At 41.9% G+C, this 20132-nt stretch overlaps 1 protein-coding gene and 1 long non-coding RNA gene across 2 annotated transcripts; one reads left to right on the forward strand and one right to left on the reverse strand.

The window, feature by feature from the left end:
- Nucleotides 1–250: 250 nt before the first annotated feature.
- LOC114885749 lies at nucleotides 251–19467 on the reverse strand. Its single transcript, XR_003791178.1, has 3 exons — nucleotides 19402–19467; nucleotides 5138–5245; nucleotides 251–311 (listed from the first exon to the last, which is right to left on the reverse strand). It is a non-coding gene; the product is annotated as an uncharacterized LOC114885749 (long non-coding RNA).
- Nucleotides 4201–15576, forward strand: GCSH (glycine cleavage system protein H). Its single transcript, XM_029205981.1, has 5 exons — nucleotides 4201–4400; nucleotides 7879–7958; nucleotides 9119–9182; nucleotides 13919–14050; nucleotides 14929–15576. Exons 1-5 carry the CDS (start codon nucleotides 4253–4255, stop codon nucleotides 15024–15026), a joined length of 522 nt encoding a protein of 173 aa, XP_029061814.1. The 5' UTR covers nucleotides 4201–4252; the 3' UTR covers nucleotides 15027–15576.
- Nucleotides 19468–20132: the final 665 nt, after the last annotated feature.

The raw sequence follows: 20132 nt of genomic DNA on the forward strand, positions 1-20132 counted from the left end.
CATGGTTCTTTCTCCCTCTGCAGCTGTCGGAGGAAGGAGAGATCGTCAATTTGCTATTGATGAAGATACTCAGTTTCCTGGGCATTAAATGTAAAAGACAGGAGCCTGGAAGCAGCGGTGAGCAGCCTGAGTTGCTGTCAGAGGCCTGGGCCCCTCAACCTGTATCAGCTGTGCCCCAAATTTAAGCTGTTGGTCCAGGCACAATCATCTGTAGAGTAGGGGAGGGCCAGCATCTTAGGCCTACACTTACCAGTGATTCTATAATCTCTCCAGGTCAGTATTTTTCTGTGTCCATAGAAGAGTTACCAAACCTGGCAAGCAAAAAAAAAAAAAAAGGAAAAATACATACATACCTCCATACAGTTGCCACCACTATCATAGACTGTTTGTTCAAATATATTTTCAACTAGAAATATAACAAATATTGTCTGGAGTTCGGGGAGGGGGGGTGGGAAATCCCCTCTACAGACTAATTATTTCATCTTCTTGGTCAGTCAGGAGTTGCCTTTGAATGATTCTAGTTCAGGGTTTCCTAAACTGTGTCCAAGAGATGCTAATGGGTGTCATATTAGTTTGCTAGGGCTGCCAGAACAAAGTACCACAAACCGGCTAGCTTAAAACAACAGAAATTTATTGCTCCACAGTTCTGGAGGATAGAAGTCCAAAATCAAGGTGTCAACAGGGCCGTGTTCCTTTGGAAGGCTCTCTTTTAGCTTCTAGCGTATGCCAGCAATCCTTGGCGTTCCTTGGCTTGTAGATGCATCATTCTAACCTCTGCCTCTGTTGCCACATGGCCTTCTTCCCAGTATGGGGTCTGGGACTTCAACCTACCTCTTTAGGGGCCACAATTCAACTCATGACAGGTGTCATCCTCCCCCAAATGTTTCTAGATCAAACGTGGGAAACACTGGATACACAAGTGCTTTAGCATGGGAATTGTTAGAGCTTTTAATATGCTAAATGTGCACTGTGAGTCTTCTGGGATGAGATGAATGTGAGCAATAAAGTGTGTAATGATTCCCAAACCCCTATGACCATGGCTTCTGGTATTGAAGCACTTCAGTCAGGGCTAGTGTTCCTTAGGCAATACTCTGGGAATCGTTGATCTACACCAGTGGTTCTCAATATTGGCTACACGCTAGAAACCTCAGACTTCATCCCAATTGATCAGAATCTATGGGTCTCAGGCATCAATATTTTTAAGCCCCCCCATATGATTCCAATGTGCAGTCAGACTTGATAAACATGCTTTAAATTCTGAGAACCACAGACCTAGATAATAAAAGTCTTCCAGGTGACTGTGTGGATAAGTGCACATTTCCCCTCTCCTATGCAGGAGAAGCACCTCACAAATCCTCTCCAATTCACCCTGTCTTGTCTCTCCTCCTAACACACCCATTGTAGCAGGTACTCTAGGTAGCCTGCCCCAAATCCATTCCATGCTTTCCTCCTTGCTATCAGAATCCCAATTTGTTCAGGTAGCCCCTACCCCTACCCCACATGACTCATGGTAAGGTGACCCTGTGGCCACCTCAAAGTAAATCTTGATTTGTCTTAGCAATAGTCCTTGACAGGGCTTCCCTGGTGGCGCAGTGGTTGAGAGTCCGCCTGCCAATGCAGGGGACACGGGTTTGTGCCCTGGTCCGGGAAGATCCCACATGCCACAGAGCGGCTGGGCCCATGAGCCATGGCCGCTGAGGCTGCACGTCCGGAGCCTGTGCTCCGCAACGGGAGAGACCACAACAGTGAGAGGTCCGCGTACCGCAAAAAAAAAAAAAAAGAGATGGGCTCTAGTGCTGGACATTGTCTGGTCTAAGACTGCTGGAACTCTGACAGCTACCTTGAGACCATGGGGAACAATATGAAGATGGCAGAGCAGAAAGATGAGAGGAACATGCACACTTGATGAGGTCATTAAACAGCTAGTTTAACGGTGAAGCTGAACTACTGCCAGCCTTGTATCTGGATGAGAGCTTAAATATCCTTTTATGATGGCTGAACCAGGATCCCACCTAACTACCATGACAATCAAAAGCCAGAATCCTTTATAAACAGAGAGACACATAATGTGGCAATACACATAAGACCTTGGGGATTTATCTTCTATCCACCCCAAAGCCCATCATCCATTCTTTATTGTGTCAGGTATGAACATGAGCTATATAAGCAGACAAGCATCAAATAATTCATACCAAGTACACACATGTCTCCCGAAAGTCTGGTACAGAAATCTACCCAGACACATAAAGTCCGTTAGTTTAAGTAGGAAAAGTTCTAAGATCTAGAGAAGTTATAAATTCTTCATTTCTCTTTCCCATCTTTCCCATCCAATCTCCACTTCTCTGTTGACTATAAATATCAAATTGGAAATTTCTTGTTGTGAGAGAGAAAAATATATCTGCTCAAAGAGATGAGAAGGCCCCCCTGAGACACCTAAAAGAAATGACCACCTGCATTTTCAGGTGCCTGTACCAACTGTGCAATGAGATGACCTTTCACATTCCAAGCCATGGATGTCACAAAGATAATCAGACGGAAAAAAAATTTTTTTTAATCCACAATGCTTGTTACATTAAAAAAAAAAAGACACACTTCCTATTGCTTTGGCATAAGGGCCCACGACATAGCCCACACATTGATATGTGACCTTGTTCTTCATACCAAATGAGTTAGTGAAGCTAGGAATAAATATTTTAGGGCATGGCTTGCACTATGCTGCAGTGGCTTGTAACAAAACAATAAAAACAGAACACTGACATTATGGAAACCAGACAAGATCTGGAGTTTACAGTAGACCACTGTGAGCCAGTCAGCATCCCAAACAGCGGCAAGTAGAACAGAGCTTAAGAGCAGTTGATTGTGAATCAGACTAGAGGGCAAGTTCTGCTACTGCCACCTAGTAACTGCTTAAGTCATAAAATGCCTTCCTCATTCCACTCCTGGGAAAGTTAAACTTTCTGAGTCTCCAGCTCTTCATCTACAAAATGAGTATAATACCTACCAGAAGGGGTTTGGAGAAGATTACAAAGATAATATCTGCACAGCCCCAGCACATAACAAGGGCTCAATAAGTGGCTATGATTTACTCAGAGGAAAACGGAGCACAGCAGCCCTTGCAAGCCACCACACACATGTGCCCACATCCCCAATTTTATAAATGAGGCAGAATCTCACTGCAACATTTGGGTCGCCCAAACACAAACACTCACACACACACACACACACACACACACACACACACACACGCTTCAAGGTACTCATCCTGTAATACTGAAGGTGTAGAGACTGAAGTGTTTTTCACTCCCCCGTTTCTTTGCTGATTAATGCCCACTCCATAAAATCCATGTTAAAGGTGAGATCTTTCCTCAAACCTAATTATTTTGTCTCCTTGGATTGGGTGGGACATGTCTCCTGCTTAAGTAAGGAACTGATCATGCTGGGTCTCAACTCTCTGCCATTTGATTGCTCCTGCAGTCCAGACCCCACCAAGAAGCCACTCCTACCCCTTCAACAAGTCCTTGCCCCTCTGAGTTTCATGATTCTGTCTGTCCCCTCTTTGGGGACCATGGGCCTTTTGGGATCTGTAAAGTAATAAAGTGGGTTCCTAGACTGTTTTCAATATTTCAAAAAGTCAAAGAGAAACTGCATTTGTGTCACCGAGTCTTTGGCCAATGCCCAATAACCATCTTTGGCTGGCATGATTGTTTGGACCTACTATGAATCCTGCTCTGGGTGACCCTGATCCTCGTAGAAGGGTGGGAACTAATCTTTTAACAGAACTGGGAGCACCCTGCCTTCCCCAGGGCCCAAGGGCACTGGAATGCGCTGGCCCAGCAGTACCACCCCTGACTGGAGCCCATTTCACCGCCCGGCTGGGTCGCGGAGGCAAGAAGGCCTGACCCAGCGCATTCACTCGCCCAGAAGCAATGCCGGAAGGCGTGGTTCCACGCCTCCCGGGAGGCCCCGCCCCTGACGGCCGGCCCGGCCCGGCCCGCCCCCGTACTAGTCCCCGCCCCTCGCCGCAGCCCCTTCCGGGCCACAGGGCGTTCCGAGTGTCACGCCCCTCCCGCCTGCCACCCCATCAGGCCCCGCCCCTCCCGGGGCCCCGCCCCTGCGCGCCGGTCCAGCCAGCTCGCTCCGGCTCGCTCCGGCCCGGGGCCGCCCCCTCCCCGCCCCGCCCCCTCCCCGCCCCGCCCCCTCCAGCCGGGGGTGCTCTAGATGCTGCGCGGAGACCCTCTGCACCCCTGCGAACATGGCGCTGCGAGTGGCGCGGAGCGTGCGGGCCGCGGTCTGCAGCCTGCGCGCCATCTCTGCGCCCAACGCGCCCTGCCCGCCGCGGCCCTGGGGACTGCGGGCGGGCGCCGTCCGGGCGCTGCGCACCGGTCCCGTTCTGCTGTCGGGTAAGTGCGGGCGGGCACGTGGGGCAAGCCAAGCTGACTCGGGGTAAGGGGCTGGGGCCTCGATCCTCACCTCGGGTCCCCGCCGCTGGTCGCCCCGGTCAAGGGAGGCGACCCCTGCACACGCTTATTGTTGTTGGGATCCCGTGTCGCGAGGCCGCTACTCCCTGAGTGACTTAAACGACCCCGCAGTCTTTGTCCTGCGGGTTGGGAGGAGGGGGGAGGAGGGCGGGGAGGCCTGGAGAACACGCGCGGCCGCCGTGTCCCGGCTGCTTCCGGCAGGAGCGTCGGCCGCTCGCTGCTGGAGACCCGGGCGAGCGTCGCCGAGCTCCTTCCTGACCTTAGATTTCTAGCATTTGTGAGCATCGTGGACCCTAAGAGTGAAGACAAATAATACGCTTTACTTTGCTACACGGATCGTCACTGAATTCTGAAGTAAAAGTAAAGCAAGAGCATTTATTGAAATTTAAAGCACTGGGTCTAGATTTTTACCAGCTAAAGCTGGCACAACTTTGGAGACAGCTATTTCCTAAAGCAGTGAGATAAACTCTACTGGACTCCACAGAAGACGTTCTACTGAAGTCTGTATCGAGTCGTGAATGTGTGTTGGGCTGAAACGAGGCCTTAGTTACATGGACTTGAAGGAACAGGGAGACCTGCCCGTAAATGTCTTGGCCATCTGTCCTACTTTAGCACGCGTTACCGCAGAGGAAAAACCGTTTTACTTCATGCACCAATACCTGAGACATTAACTGCACCTCCGAGAACTCAGGCTTCTTGCTGACAGAGCGCAGGTCTGTGGTGGCTGTTCTCTCATTAAGTTCGTTGTTTTAGAAACCTGTTTGGGACTAGAAAAGTTGATAGGTTTAAGTCCAAAGTCAAACATAATGAAGCTTACCTCCTCCCCACCCCACCCACCCATTATAATCTCTCAGCTCTGTTAGTGCCGCATTTCAAGGGAAGAGCATTTCTCAGATAAGAACTGAATTTCAAACCTATGTATTTTGGTTATTCATTGTTACACTATCACTAGCTTTTTGCATTTTCCTGTTATCTAGTTAAATATTGCCCAAGATATCAATACCCATGATCTGGTTGAACACCTGGGTTTTTAATACTAAAGAGACCGAGTTCCAAAATTTCACTCCACCTCTTATGAGCTGTGACATCTTGAGTAGTCACTTAAGTTCTCTGAGTCTGTTTCCCTAATCAGAAAAATGGAAATGATAATCCATACCTTACAGATTTGTTGGATGAAATGAAATAATTTAACTGCTGTACATATAGTTTGATGCATAGTAAGTACTTGATAAATGTTACTTCTTATTAAATATTAGTGTATAGACTCAAATAAATAGCGGAAAGTTGATCAAATGTTAATGTATTTTATTTGACTCAGTGATTGAAGGGAGGAGAATGCAAACTTCTCATAAATTACTCAACACACCTAATTTTGGGGGGGCCAAAACCCATGTTTTTCAAGACTCAGAGGAAAAGTAATTATTTACCTAATCTCCTGTTCCCTTTTTTCCTGTTGGGCCAAGGGTTAAAGGAGAATTGTACGAATTGTCTTTTGCCTAAATTGCATGGCCTAGTACAAAGACTTCATGACCTTTGAAGTCAAGTGGACCTAGGTGCATTTAGCTTAGCAATGTTGCCGCCTTTTCCTCTAAACTTGTGGTTGCTCAGTTGCTAAATTGAATGTGAGAGCACTCTTACTCCTAAGATTATCTTTACAATTAGGTAAGATGGCAAGACCAAAGTCAGGACAGTAATTTCAGAGAAGTCATATGTTTATGGTTGTCCAGTCCTTACTTTTAAAAGGTATATTAGATTTAAACTGCCAGTTTTAGAGTTGTGACAGAATGTTAGGGAGAATTGAGTCCTGTAGCCAAATAACTATATATTAGATGTTTTGCTGAGCATCCTCTTAAACTTTAAAAAAAAAAATCACTCCAGCTTTTGAGTGCTTTCTATGTGCCAAGCACTGTGTTTTGAACTGGGAATACAGATGAGATAAAGCCTGCTCTTGCTTGCTTTGTACTTGGTCTACTGCCTGGGGGAAACTGTAGCCTGTTAAGTGCTATGAGTGTGTGGGGGGAACGGTGTGGGAGAGTGGTGCAGAGTGCTGTGGGAACAGGTTGGACGGCCCAGGAACCCAGGCTTGGAGGGCTGCATAAGGCATCTGGCAGGCAGAGCTGCTAAACTGAGATCTGAAAGTCAAGAAAAGGCGGTGGGGAGAATGGGTTGCAGTCAGAACACTAAGTACAAACACACTTTCTTAGGGAAACACACGTTGACGTGAAGCATTTAGTAATTTGAAGTGGAATGAAGCAAAGCAAGTTACTTTGTGGCAGATTCTGCAACCTCTTACACTGAGGAGTATGATATTAAAGTTTTTTAATGACTGGGAGGAAAAGAAATACTCTTTATTTACACTCTGCTGTGTATCAGAGCTGTGTAATCAAGGCAGTTTAATGTTGTTTTAAGTACAGTTATCTTTTGGGTAAGGGGTAAGAGTGAACCAGCAATGCTTATTGTAAAACAGTATTGAAATTAACGAGCCATTTTCTTATTAACTTCCGATGTAGTATTTTTGGAAAAATACTGCTTCACTTCAGAATGTGATATATATTTAGGAAGGTAAGTTTTTTAAAAAATATATTATTTTAAGCAAGTACTTTTGACATTAAATCGTAAGGAATTTTTTTCACATCACTCGAACTTTGGTAGGTCTTTCTTCCAAGAATCCTTGAATATTTTGGCCATCCGTGTATTTGAAGAGAAGCAGCTCATAAAGCCAAGGCCTAACCTGTCCAATGAATGTCGAGCAGAGGCTGCCTTTCTACCATTTAATGTCTTAGCTCTGAGGTGACTATTGAGTTCTGATCGTATAGTTTGCTTCTTTAAATGATGGTAGTCACTTTCCTCAAGGGGAGACTTGAATTCATTTAAGGTGGAATCAAGAACTTAGACAAGCTATAATTGTTCCAGGTCAATTTTATTCCTGTTAAGATTCCACACAGCTCTACCTAAAGAGGCACATAATTTTTTAGGTTAAATCATTTATGAGCAGTCTTTATGTTCCTCCCAAAAGCTCATCACTCTTTCTTCAGAGGGACAGACTTGCTTTGTATGACAGACCCGTAATAGATAAATATATATTTGAAATGTGCTCCAAAATTTGTGTGTGTGTGTGTGTGTGTGATTTAGACTGAGTAATGTGAAGGGCAAGTAATCATATCTCCAAAAGATGCAAAGGTGTTCACATCAAGCCATCTTTGCCTAAATGATACCAATGTTGAGATGTGTCTTCTCACATGATCTGTTTTGTCCTGGGCAGTATACTGTTGAATGGCAATGCCAATAAGTCAAACACAAATACTGGGAAGGTCTTGCCCTTTGACAGCACTGATATGTAAAAAAATGCTTTTTAAGAAGTGATGCCACTGCTTTTCTGAACTATTGGTCTTCTATTTAGGTCGTAAATTCACAGACAAACATGAATGGGTAACAACAGAAAACGGTGTTGGAACAGTGGGAATCAGCAATTTTGCACAGGTATCGGATTGTCTTGCAATATTTCAGTCTGCTCTTGCCTAAACTGGATTGCTTTACCTTTTAAAAATTGTTTATTCTGCCCCTTAGTATTATTTTGGGCCCCTTAAAGGCCCTTAGAAGAACATCAGTCATAGATGGAAAAAGTAAAACATAGTTCAGTTAGGGCAGCGGATAGTGTTTTTAGAGATATTGAAAGGTTAACACTTAAAATTAAAAATTAAATTCAAGAGAGAAATGTCTGTTTCATATTGGGGCAGTTAAGGAAAAAAGCAGAGCAAGCAAAAGGGCTGGAGTGTTGACAGTGTTTTGTGGATAGCAATGATATACACATGATCTGGGGACTTGAAGAGGGAACACCTAGATTGGCACAGATTACACAAAGATAAACCTTTTATTTAGAGTTTGTCTCTACTAATTCCCTTATTGCCACTGATCCCATATTGAGATATTGTGTAAAAGAAAACTTGAGAAGCCAAATAGCAGCATGCATCACTGATTTTCAACGATCTCTGGGTGGGGTGGGGAGAAGGGGCGGGGGATATTAACTGATGGGAGTATACAGTATTCTTCAGAAATGTTGCGATCTCAGGTACTGAGAATCCATGACAACTGTATCTTCATTGGCATATCTGTACCTACTGAGGCCCAGTACAGCATGCTTTGTGAAATACTGCATAAGTATTGTCCTCCTCTCCTGGAGTTTATGAGGGGGAATCAGCTACATGGAAAATGACATACAAAACATTATGTGACGGATGCCTTGAGTAGTACAAGGCGTTGTAACCCACTCACCTGATGGAGAGATCACTACTTATTAGTCAGCAGATGCAGTAGGGGAAATGGCCTCAGTAAAGTTGCAGAGGTGGAAAAGCACAAAGTGTGTTCTTAGAGGAGCCAGTAATCTTTTAGGGGGCATATGGTTTGTGACGGGGTCACTGCCACCTTTGGGAAATCCAGCTAGTGGCCTGTTTTCTTGCAGATCCTGAGGTAAGAATAATTTTGCATTTTTAAAGGGTTATAAGAAAAACCAAAGAATTTGGCCCCTCAAGTGTAAAGTATGTACTGTGTGAATTAAAGGGATTCAGTGTTTGGCTTGTTCCTATTTACTAGGTTTAATTTGATTTCTTAGAGGTTTGGTGCTTTGTTTTTGTCTTTTAAAGGAAGCTTTGGGAGATGTTGTTTACTGTAGTCTGCCTGAAGTTGGGACAAAATTGAACAAACAAGGTCAGTGTTTTTCTCATCTTGGTATGTCATGATTCATGCCATGAATTTTCTTTATCTTGCATAATAACTTGTTTGTACCCAGGATCATTTAGAGTGCTTTTTCCTCAAGTAACAGAAAACTTACATAAGAGTAGATCAACCAACAGGGGTTTATTATATCTCATACAAGCAATCTTGGAAATAGGTGGATATAGGATTGACTCAGTGGCTCAGTGAAGATTATCAAGGAGACAACCTCTCTGGTACTTTTTCTGCCTCAGCATGTCAGAGGTTACAGAATGGCAGCAGAACCTTCAAGCATCATGTTCTCAATGACAGTATCCAAAAGTAGGAAGAGGACAGGCTCTCTTTGTCTCTTTATCGGGAACAAATATCTCAACCAGAAATCTCTCAGATCACCTTTTCTTTTATCAATTTAGCCAAGTCTGGGTCATATTGCCATGCCTAACTGTAAGGAATGATGGTGAGGAGAATAATGAGCATTTTCAGACTTTACAATGGAAGGCAGGAAGTCGAGGGAAATGGCTCTTAGCACCCTCCCCGCCACACGTTGATATAGTATAGTATAGCTGAAGTCTCTGAAGTTTAAAAAATAAAATCTGTCTTTCTTTGGAGGCAGTAAAGAATATCAGGATAGAACATGGGCTTCTGAGTCAGAATCTGGTTTTAAATCCTGGCCTCTCAACATAGCTGTGTGATTTCGGAGAGATTACTTAATGTAGGTCTCATCTGTAAGTTGGGATAGTAATACTTACCTCATAGAGTAGTTGTAAGGATTAAATGAAATTAGCATAATAACCAGCATAAGATTAGTGCTTGATAAATGTCAGCCAGTGGAACCACGTATATTATTATTCATGGGTTCCTTGACATATGTCAGGTAGCCCTACAGAATTTAAGTATCTGTTTTCTTTAATCATGTTTTATTTACTGTGTATGCACTTTGCTGTTCTCAAGCAGATCAGAAATTTCTTAACATCTCTTTATAGCAAGTGAGAAGCATGAACCTACTTTTTGTGCTTCTATTATAGAAAAAATTCTATTAAACTAAATATGTTGAGTAATACCCTTAAACTAATGAATGCTTTCTTTAAACTTTCTGCTAAAGGTGTTTTTTAAAGTGATACAAAATTTACATACAGTGAAAATGCATGGATCTTAATTGTATAAGCCAAAGAGTTTTGACAACTGTGTTTATACACTGTGTAAACCTTGCCAATCAGAACTCTTCTCAATATACAACCACTTCTCTGATTTTTGTCACCATAGATTAGTTTTGCCTGTTCTTTAACTTCATTTAAAAGGAATCAGACAATATGTATTATGTATGGCTTCATTTGTCTAATGTCATAATTTCGAGATTCATTCAGATTGAGTGATCAGTATTTTGCTTTTTTATGCTGCAAAGTCCCATCGTGTTTGCCAAAGAGGTTATACCATTTTACACTCACCAGCAGTATGAGAGAGTTCCAGGTGCTGCATATTTCATTGTGGTTTTAACTCGCATTTCCCTAGGACAGATTATTGTTCACCTTGCCATGTGCTTTTTGCCACTCACATCTTTTTTTGTGAAGTCTCTAGTCTTTTACTTGGGTTATCTTTTTACCATTGATTTTTAGGCATCATTTTAAATTCTAGATACAAATCCTTTTTCAGAAATGTATTTTATGAATATTTTGTCACATATATGTATGGAACATTGTCTTCTCTAAGAAGTCTTTTGTCTATCTTCATAGTTCCCAGACTATATACCCCAGTGCCATGAGGTGCTGTGGGGTATTTTTAATTTTTAACATCTGTTGGACACAGCACAAACTAATAAACAATGGAGGTAACAATTTCAATGTTGGATCTTACTACATTACTTTGGGTAATGTGACTTTGAAGCAAGTACTGCACAATTGGCATGGAACATCAGGTACGGCAGTGATAGATGTGACCTGATTCCCTGATGGAGAACTTAATACAGTATGCAACAGACACATAATTTATATCTGTAAATTGTAATTAAAAATGAAAATTCTTTTTTGTTCAATTTATATGTGTTAATTTTTTCAAACCGCTACTCAATTGTTAGGATATAAAAACTTACTAAGTAGTTTGGACCTGACCTCTTAATAAACTGAAGTGTTAGGTATTTGTTTTGGTCTAGAGATTACCACAAAACCTTACTGAGACACTTAAGGGCATTGTGAACTGAGAAAGTGAGCAACTCTGGCCCATACCAAGGTTTGCAGAGATATAGTATTTCATCTTTAGGTATGCTATTTAGGTGTGGAGTTTTTCATAGATGCCCATTATCAGATGATGCAGTTCCTTTCTATATATAGTTTGCTGAGAATTATCATTTGTGGATGTTGAATTTTTGTCAAATTCATTTTCTCCATCTATTGACATGATCAAAGGGCTTTTCTTGTTAATGTGATGAATGGTGATTCATTTTTGAACGTTTAACCAACCTTGCATTCCTGGTAGTCATGATACAAAAGTTAAAAATTATCTCTAAAAACATACTGCTGGATTTGATTTGCTAATTTGTACATTATGTTCATGAGAGATATTGGTCATCTTATAATGGCTTTGTCAAATTCTGGAATCTGTTATACTGACCTCATAGAATAAGTTTAGAAATATTCCTACCCCTTTTCTTTTTCTGAAAGAAAGTGCAAGATTAGTGTTGTTTCTTCTTTAATTGTTTGATAGATTTAACTGGTAGAATATGAGCCAGATTTCTTTGTAGGAAGGTTTTTGATACAAATTTCTTTAATATATATTCAGATTTTCTATATTATCTTACATTGGTTTTGAGAAATTTTTCCATTTCATGTTGTTATATTCAGCATACAGATGCTCATATTTTTCATTTATTATCCTTTTATACCCATACGATCTGTAGTAAGGACTCCTTTTTCATTCCTTCATATTGGTGGTAATTTTCTCTTCTCAATCGGTCTGCTGGCTCTATCAAATTTATCAATCTTTTGAAAGAACCAAATTTCTACTATGTTAAATTTTCTCTTATTTTCCATTTCATTTGTTCTTTATTTTCTTCCTCCAACTTATTTAGATTTAATTTCCTTTTTCTAGCTTCTGGAAACTTGTGGTTTTGTTGGTTTTCAGGTTTTTTTACTGGACTTTTTTTTATCCATACTGTAAAATGCTGTCTCCCTTGTGGTGAGTGGCAGCTAAAATCTTAGTCTGATTCTTCTAGCCTTATCTAGGACACTTGGAGTCTGCCCCATGCACATATGATTCAGGGATCATTCAGAGACCTGGACAGAATTTATAGACAGAATTTGGGGCTCTCCTTTTTATCTCTATCCTTAATGAGATTTCCCAGCTCACTTTCCAGTAGCTATGGTGGCCCCAAACTCTTGTCTCCTAGTCCTTTAAACCAGTAAGACTGAGATTTTCTTTCATAATTTTGGCTGCTCCACCTGGCACAGATCAGTGTCCTTTCTTCAAGGCTAAAAGTCATTTTAAAAAAATCACCAGTGTCATCCCTTCTTTCTAATGTTGCCTCCTTTCCATAAACTGAGTGCTTTTGTTCATTTTCTAGTGTATTTAGAAGCCAGGTCATTGATTTTAAGATGTTCTTTTTAAATAACGCCTAAAGATTTTATTTCCTTCTAAGCACTTTTTTAGCTCTGCCTCCACAAACTTTGGTGTGTTGTATTCATCACATTCAGTTCAGATCACTTGATTTTGTCCTGTAGGTGAGCAGGGCTTTTTTTTTTAATTAATTAATTTATTTTTATTTTTGGCTGGTTGGGTCTTCGTTGCTGCATGCAAGCTTTCTCTAGTTGTGGCGACTGGGGGCTACTCTTCATTGCAGTGCGCAGGCTTCTCATTGCGGTGGCTTCTGTTGTTGCAGAGCACGGGCTCTAGGCGCACGGGCTTCAGTAGTTGTGGCTCGCGGGCTCTAGAGTGCAGGCTCGGTAGTTGTGGCCCTTGGGCTTAGTTGCTCCGTGGCATGTGGGATCTTCCCGGACCAGGGCTCAAACCCATGTCCCCTGCATTGGCAGGCGGATTCTTAACCACTGCACCACCAGGGAAATCCCAGGGCTCTGTTAATTTTTCAGTCTTTTTTTTCTTTTCAAACTCTTCTTCAGATTGGTTAGTTTCAGATGATCTTCGTGTTCACTGACCCTTCTGCACAGTATCTGGTCTACTGTTAATGCCATCTAGTGAACGTTTTAGATATTATGCTTTCCAGTTCTAGAATGTCCATTTAAAAAATTATAATTTCTTTGCAAGTTATTTCCCCATATATTCACTCACTAGTTTTTTGTATTTGTTTTTTGGTCTTTGAACATACTTACAGTAGCTATTTTAAGGTTCTCTGCTAATTCCAGCATGTGGGTCTGTGGATCATTTTGAGATCTTTATCCTGACTACTTTTTCTCTAAACTATGGCTCCCTTCTTTCTAGAATTTCAACCCTCAATTTCCAGCCACCTTGGGGGCCCACACTCCATCCTCTGACCCCTTTAGCAAATCAGACTGTGGTTTTCTACTTGTGTTCTAGTTACACTGTGCTCTTTGGATGGGGCCATGTTGTCAGGCTACAGACTGTATAAATGAAGATCTTGCATGACAAAACCTATGGTTTTATTTTAATTAAAGATATTTAGGACTTTCTATCATTACTGTATTAGAGGTGATCACTTCTCCATATTTTGTACTTTGAGGTCACTAACTTGACATTTAATACTTTCTTTAATTTTCTCAATTTAGAGGAATTTGGTGCTTTGGAAAGTGTGAAAGCTGCTAGTGAACTCTATTCTCCTCTATCAGGAGAAGTAACTGAAATTAATGAAGCTCTAGCAGAAAATCCAGGACTTGTCAACAAATCTTGTTATGAAGATGGTAAGTTGTTGCTAGAAATTTTTTTAAGGATTGTTTGCTGCAGTTAACATTTAATCTGGAATTTAAAGCAATCTTTAGCTGATGATGACTTCTTTTTGCCCTTCTTGGTACTAAATAGAGATATTCTGCTTTAAAAAGGGAAAACAGTTTAGCTGAATATATAAGGTTATGTTTAAAATCTCGGTCAATAAAAGCATTGCCTTATTTTATAGGGTTCTTAGTATCATAGTTGTAGACTCATTGTAAACACTTCAGAGTATTTACCTGTTCAGTCATAAAGCATCTAATCACATTGTGTGATGTAGGTGGTAATAGAATAACATTTATTACATTAATTTTCAGTTTTCTCACATCTTCATCTTCATAATAATGTAGTAAGGTAAGCTAGCAACAATTTTTTCCATTTTGTAGATGAATTGAGGCCCCAAAGGATTTCTCTGCTAAGGTCACACAGCCAACAAGATGCAAAATTAGCATTAGGTTGTAGTTCTCTGTTTCCTATCACCTACTTCTTCTCTCTACTAAAGCTTTCTAATGTCATTAATCTAAGTAGTTACAGTGTTGGTGTTCCTTTTGTTAAAGATATACCTGGCCTTGTGTATTTGGATCCGTATGTAAAGTTGTTGATGCTTATTACAACCTAGAAGTTCTTAATCCATTATGGTAGAATTTCTTCTGGTTCTTTTCAGTTATGATATGTAACGAATATTAATTTAATTCTTACAGCTAAAATTTAAAGCTCTTTGAACAAATAATGAGTGATTTATGTAAAGAATACTAGGTTAATTTTGAGGCACTCAGAATTTACATTTTGAATGAATTTGACTTTCTCTTTAAAAAGGTGATTTGGAATATAAGATACTTTTTTTTGGTTGCAGGTTGGCTGATCAAGATGACACTCAGTAACCCTTCAGAGCTAGATGAACTAATGAGTGAAGAAGCATATGAGAAATACATAAAGTCTATTGAGGAGTGAAAATGGAACCGCTAAATAAACCAGTTTGAAACAACTTAATCTAGTATAGTTGTCTTAAATTAGTGGTGGATAGATTTTTAAAAAGCAACTTTTAGCAAAAGAAACTACTTTCAACAATGTTGCCTGAAGAAAATACCCCTTAACTTCCTAATGATTTCACATAAACGCTCTGCATCTTTTTCACAACAGCCTGTGATTTTTAGGCTAGTCTCCAGTTATAATACTCAGAATTCCTGAAATTATCTGTGGTAAAACTAGTTATAAAAATTATGTAATTCAAGGATAACATTGTTATCTTAAGCTTATATAATACTGTAACTTGCTTACAGCCATCCCTGGATTTGGGTCAAAATACTCAATGAACTTGCCATTGGAAATAAATGACAGTGGAGAAAAGTTTGTTAGTTGTATAGTGTCCAGTGAAGAACATTACTCTCTTAATTTTGCAATATACTGTGTTTGCTGGTGCTATTTTTATACAGTGAAGCAACAGCCTTGCAGGAAAATAAGAAACAGTTTAATAATAAAATATTCAACTTCTTAATCGTGTTTTTTGTTTTGCTGTTAATATTTCATTTAGTGACTCCACTAGTATTTGTAAAGATGCTAATTTTAACTTACGGAAAGTTATTTTTTAAAAAGGAATTTTAAGCCCTAGCGATGAAAGGTTGGTTCCAAGAAAATGTTTCCTTTTAGTCACAAATCTTGCTTTTCTTAAGCAAAGATCTAATTGCCTGATAGCATCAAGTACTATTTTTTGGTCATTTTTAACATAAAAGATATCATTGACTTTGTTTTTCTATCATGCCAATTAGAAGAGAGGAGTAAAAACAAGGAAAGGTGAAATTTTGATCAGCATAGCACATGACATCCTTAAGAAAGTTAAACCACATTCACATAAGGTTTCTACTTAAGTAACGGGGACAGAAGTGTACACAGTGGCCAACATAGCATACTTTCTAATTAAGCCAATGGTAGTACTGTAGTATGCTGACATTTGGGGCAGGGGATAGAACATACATAAGTATATACACACACACAGATATATATACTTATACACACACACAGCAAGAACAAACTTCTACCATTTTCCCAGTTACTAGAGGAAAAGGGAAGTATGTAGACACTACTATCTTCTGGTAAATAAAGAGCAAATAAAGAACATAGAGTATGTAGGTAGGTAAATAACATACAAGTCTTTCCTGTTCCTCTGCAGAAAGAATGCATTCTTTCCAGGACTGTGCCAGTGGCCATATCACTGCTGAGCTGTGTCTGTTATTAATCAGGTTAATTAATTTGACTGTCTGCTTTGGAAATAGGGATGAGTAATAATTGCTCATTTAAATCTAAATAAATCTTGTTTTAAAGTTACTCTCATATATTACCTTCTTTCATCTTTACCACAGTAGCCAGAGCTAGGTAGGGCATATCCATAACTACCACCATTTCACAGATAAGGTGATGGAGAGGATAAGAGGATATGGTTAGGATTTTCACATTTCCTGGCTCACTCTTCATCAGTTCCTTACCAAAATGTAAGTTACTATGATAATACTTAAGGGAATTCCCTGGCGGTCCGGTGGTTAGGCGCTTTCATTACCAGGGCCCAGGTTCAATCCCTGGTCAGGGAACTAACATCCCACAAGATGCCTTAATGCGGCCAAAAATATATTTAAATGGGAATCTGGCAGGCAGGGGGAGGATCAAAGAACAAAACTTTATGACAACTTGCTCTTTTTCACTGTTTAGAATACAGAGCCAGTTCAACCTTCGTTTCTATTTTAGTGCTGCTGAAAATAAGAGGTGTTGAATGGCCCTCCAAATGGACTAAATCAACAGAGAATTCAATTTCTCAGACCTCATATTCCTTTGAATGGTTTTGGTCTTAATAGAGGAGCTTAATATAGGTTTTAAATAATGCTTTCTAATAATTTAAAATTCAAGAAATGGAACAGGTAACCCTGGAAGTGTTCAAAAAATTTTTTTTCTCTTATCACCTCCCAGATAGTTGAATAGTTTAAAGAAGTTGAGGGCATTAAGTTTTAATAAAGAAACCACTAGAGGGCTCTCTGTACAGGCATGCTAGTATGAAAATGAGGCTGGTATTTCAGATCAACTCTCAAGCAAATCAATTTCTGAATTTTTCTGAATTTCTGCAGCTTTTCTGGGGCTGCTAAAATGTCAGAGTACCACCCACCTTCAGTTTTTAAAATTACACTAACTGTAACTGTGTCTTCATTACTTCTCAGCAATCACTGTATTATTTCAGACCTAATCATGCATCTTTCTCAGTGATTAAATTCTTTTTTCTTCTCAGCAACATGGCTTTACTATTAACTACCTATCCCCATCAGTCTTTATTTTTTTTTCCTTTTAAATACACTTTTTTAGAGAGTAGATTTAGGTTCAAAATTGAGCAGAGAGTAGTTTCTGTATACCTCCTTCCCCCATCTTGGTGTTTTAAAAACACTCCTTTGCCAACTCTGAGATCTTTTTCTACTAGAGCTTCTGTATCTTGATTCCATCTCTACTATGGCTTTTTATAAACATGACTAGCCAAACACTCATCCCTTTAAGTTTCTGCTCGGTCATGTTATCAGGCTTTTTTTTTTTTTTTTAACATCTTTATTGGAGTATAATTGCTTTACAATGGTGTGTTAGTTTCTGCTGTATAACAAAGTGAATCAGCTGTACGTATACATATATCCCCATATTTCCTCCCTCTTGCGTCTCCCTCCCACCCTCCCTATCCCACCCCTCTAGGTGGTCACAAAGCACCGAGCTGATCTCCCTGTGCTATGTGGCTGCTTCCCACTAGCTATCTATTTTCCATTTGGTAGTGTACATATGTCCGTGCCATTCTCTAACTTCGTCCCAGCTTACCCCTGCTATCAGGCTTTTACCAGCTAAGCTTCAACAGTGATTAGAAGCCCGTTTAAAACGGGTATGCAGGCAAAATTAGTGTGAAGCAAATCATTTGCCAGATCTTCCACTTCCACATGTACTTAGGAGAATGTGCTTTCAGTCAAGAAGTTTAACAGTTATTTAGTAAATCTTAGTTAAGACTTTAGGTATACTTCCCAGAAACTGAGAACACAGCTTTAATGACTTGGCTAACAAATCCTGCTAGTCAGATGGTTTCAAATTTTCTATTTTCAACAGAACTAAAGGAGGTTCTTCCTAACCAAACTGTCAGGTGATAATTAAAAAAATTTTTGTTGCTTACTAGGTGATTTCTGGTGTGGAAAGGAGTTTAAAAAGTTAAGAGACATTGCAATGACAGAAACTTCATGGGGCTTCCCTGGTGGCGCAGTGGTTGGCAGTCCGCCTGACGATGCAAGGAGCGCGGGTTCGTGCCCCGGTCCGGGCATGCCGCGGAGCGGCTGCACCCGTGAGCCATGGCCGCTGAGCCTGCGCGTCCGGAGCCTGTTGCTCCGCGACGGGAGAGGCCACAGCAGTGAGGGAACCCGTGTCCCCTGCATCGGCAGGCGGACATTCAACCACTGTGCCACCAGGGAAGCCCTATTTTTTTTTTTTTTTTAGATTTTTTTTGACGGGGACCCTTTTTAAAGTCTTCATTGAATTTGTTACAATATTGCTTCTGTTTTATGTTTTGGTTTTTTGGCCTGGAGGTAGGTGGGATCTTAGCTCCCCAACCAGGTATCGAACCCACACCCCCTACATTGGAAGGCAAAGTCTTAAACATTGGAACGCCAGGGAAGTCCCTCCAAATGGCTTTTAATCACAGGGGTATAAAAGGCTTATGATATTTTTCTCCAGCAGAAATATTCACACTTTTAAAACCAGAAAGCACAAGGGCTTTGGAACCAGACCTGAGCTGGGTTCTACCACGAATGCCTGACTCCGGGCACAGGTTCCCACCCCTGGCTGCACCTTGGGATGCTCGAAAATACCAGCACCAAAGCTGGGAGGGGAGCAGGGGGTGACATTTCACTGTCTTCAACGAGTTCCTCAGCTGATTTAGCAACGTGGGGCTACTTTTCTACATTTGTATAAAAGATGCCAATGCCCACTTCACAGGCTGCGCTGCTACACGACAGGGGGTGGCGCCTTAAAAACCTACTGGCCTGCACCACCCTGGCACAGTCCTTATGGGGGAGAGGCGATTGGGGGACAGTGGGCAAAGTCTGGGGACATTTTTGGTCGCCTGGCATCTAGTGGGTAGAGGCCAGGGACGCTGCTAGCCACTCCCCATCACAGAACTATCCGCGCCAAGGGCAGCAGTGCGGAGGGAGAGGTCCTGGGTCTCTGAGGGGAAGCTGGTCCCAAAGCCCTCACTTTCTAACTCCAGGGTCCGACGGGCACCCAACCCCTCGATGGGTTTCCCTGACCAGCACTTAAGGCTACACGGTACCTCGCGAGGCGGCCTCCCGCGCTCTCAGCTGCAGTGAGCTCCTCAGGCGCGGGTGGAAGGTTCGCGGTCGCGCACAGCCTGCCGGGAGCACGCGCCCACCGCGGTCAGTGGGCGTCGCCTCCCGCGCTCAGCTTTGTTGCGCGTGGCGCGTATACGTCACTTCCACTGCGAATCCCCCGCAGGCCCGCCTACCGCCCCGCCCCCAGCGCGTCCGTAACCCAGGGCAACTGCCTCTGCAGCCCGCCGGCGGGGACTAAGCTACCCGGGGGCCTTGCACCCCGCCGGCCCCACAGGAGGGTGTGAGCGGCGGCGGCCGCTTCCCCGCCTCCGTGGCAAGTCCCCAGACCACTCCACGGGCTGCAGCGCGACACCCCCTGCCCAGTTCGGAAGGAAACTGCCTTCTGAGGCGGGGAGGCAAAAAGGAGAGGTAGGGTGGGCCCGGACTGGAATGAGACCGGAGAGGGCCTGGGGAGGAGGGCGCGGAATGGGTGGGGCAGTGGGAGGAGCCATTGAAAGGGCGGAGGCCTGTGAGGGAGGAGCCAATGGGGAAGGGGTGGGGCTTGTGGAGCAAGCGGGGGCGCTTTGCTGGAGGGCATAGCTATTGAAAGAAGGGGATTGGGAAATTGGGATTGACATATATACACTAATATGTATAAAGGAGATAACTAATAAGAACCTGCTGTATAAAAAATAAATAAAAGAAAATTTAAAAATTCAAAAAAAAGGGGAGC

This window comes from Monodon monoceros, unplaced genomic scaffold (genome assembly GCF_005190385.1).
Source record: "Monodon monoceros isolate NGI ecotype Baffin Bay Population unplaced genomic scaffold, NGI_Narwhal_1 Super_Scaffold_10, whole genome shotgun sequence".
NCBI classification, from domain to species: domain Eukaryota; kingdom Metazoa; phylum Chordata; class Mammalia; order Artiodactyla; family Monodontidae; genus Monodon; species Monodon monoceros.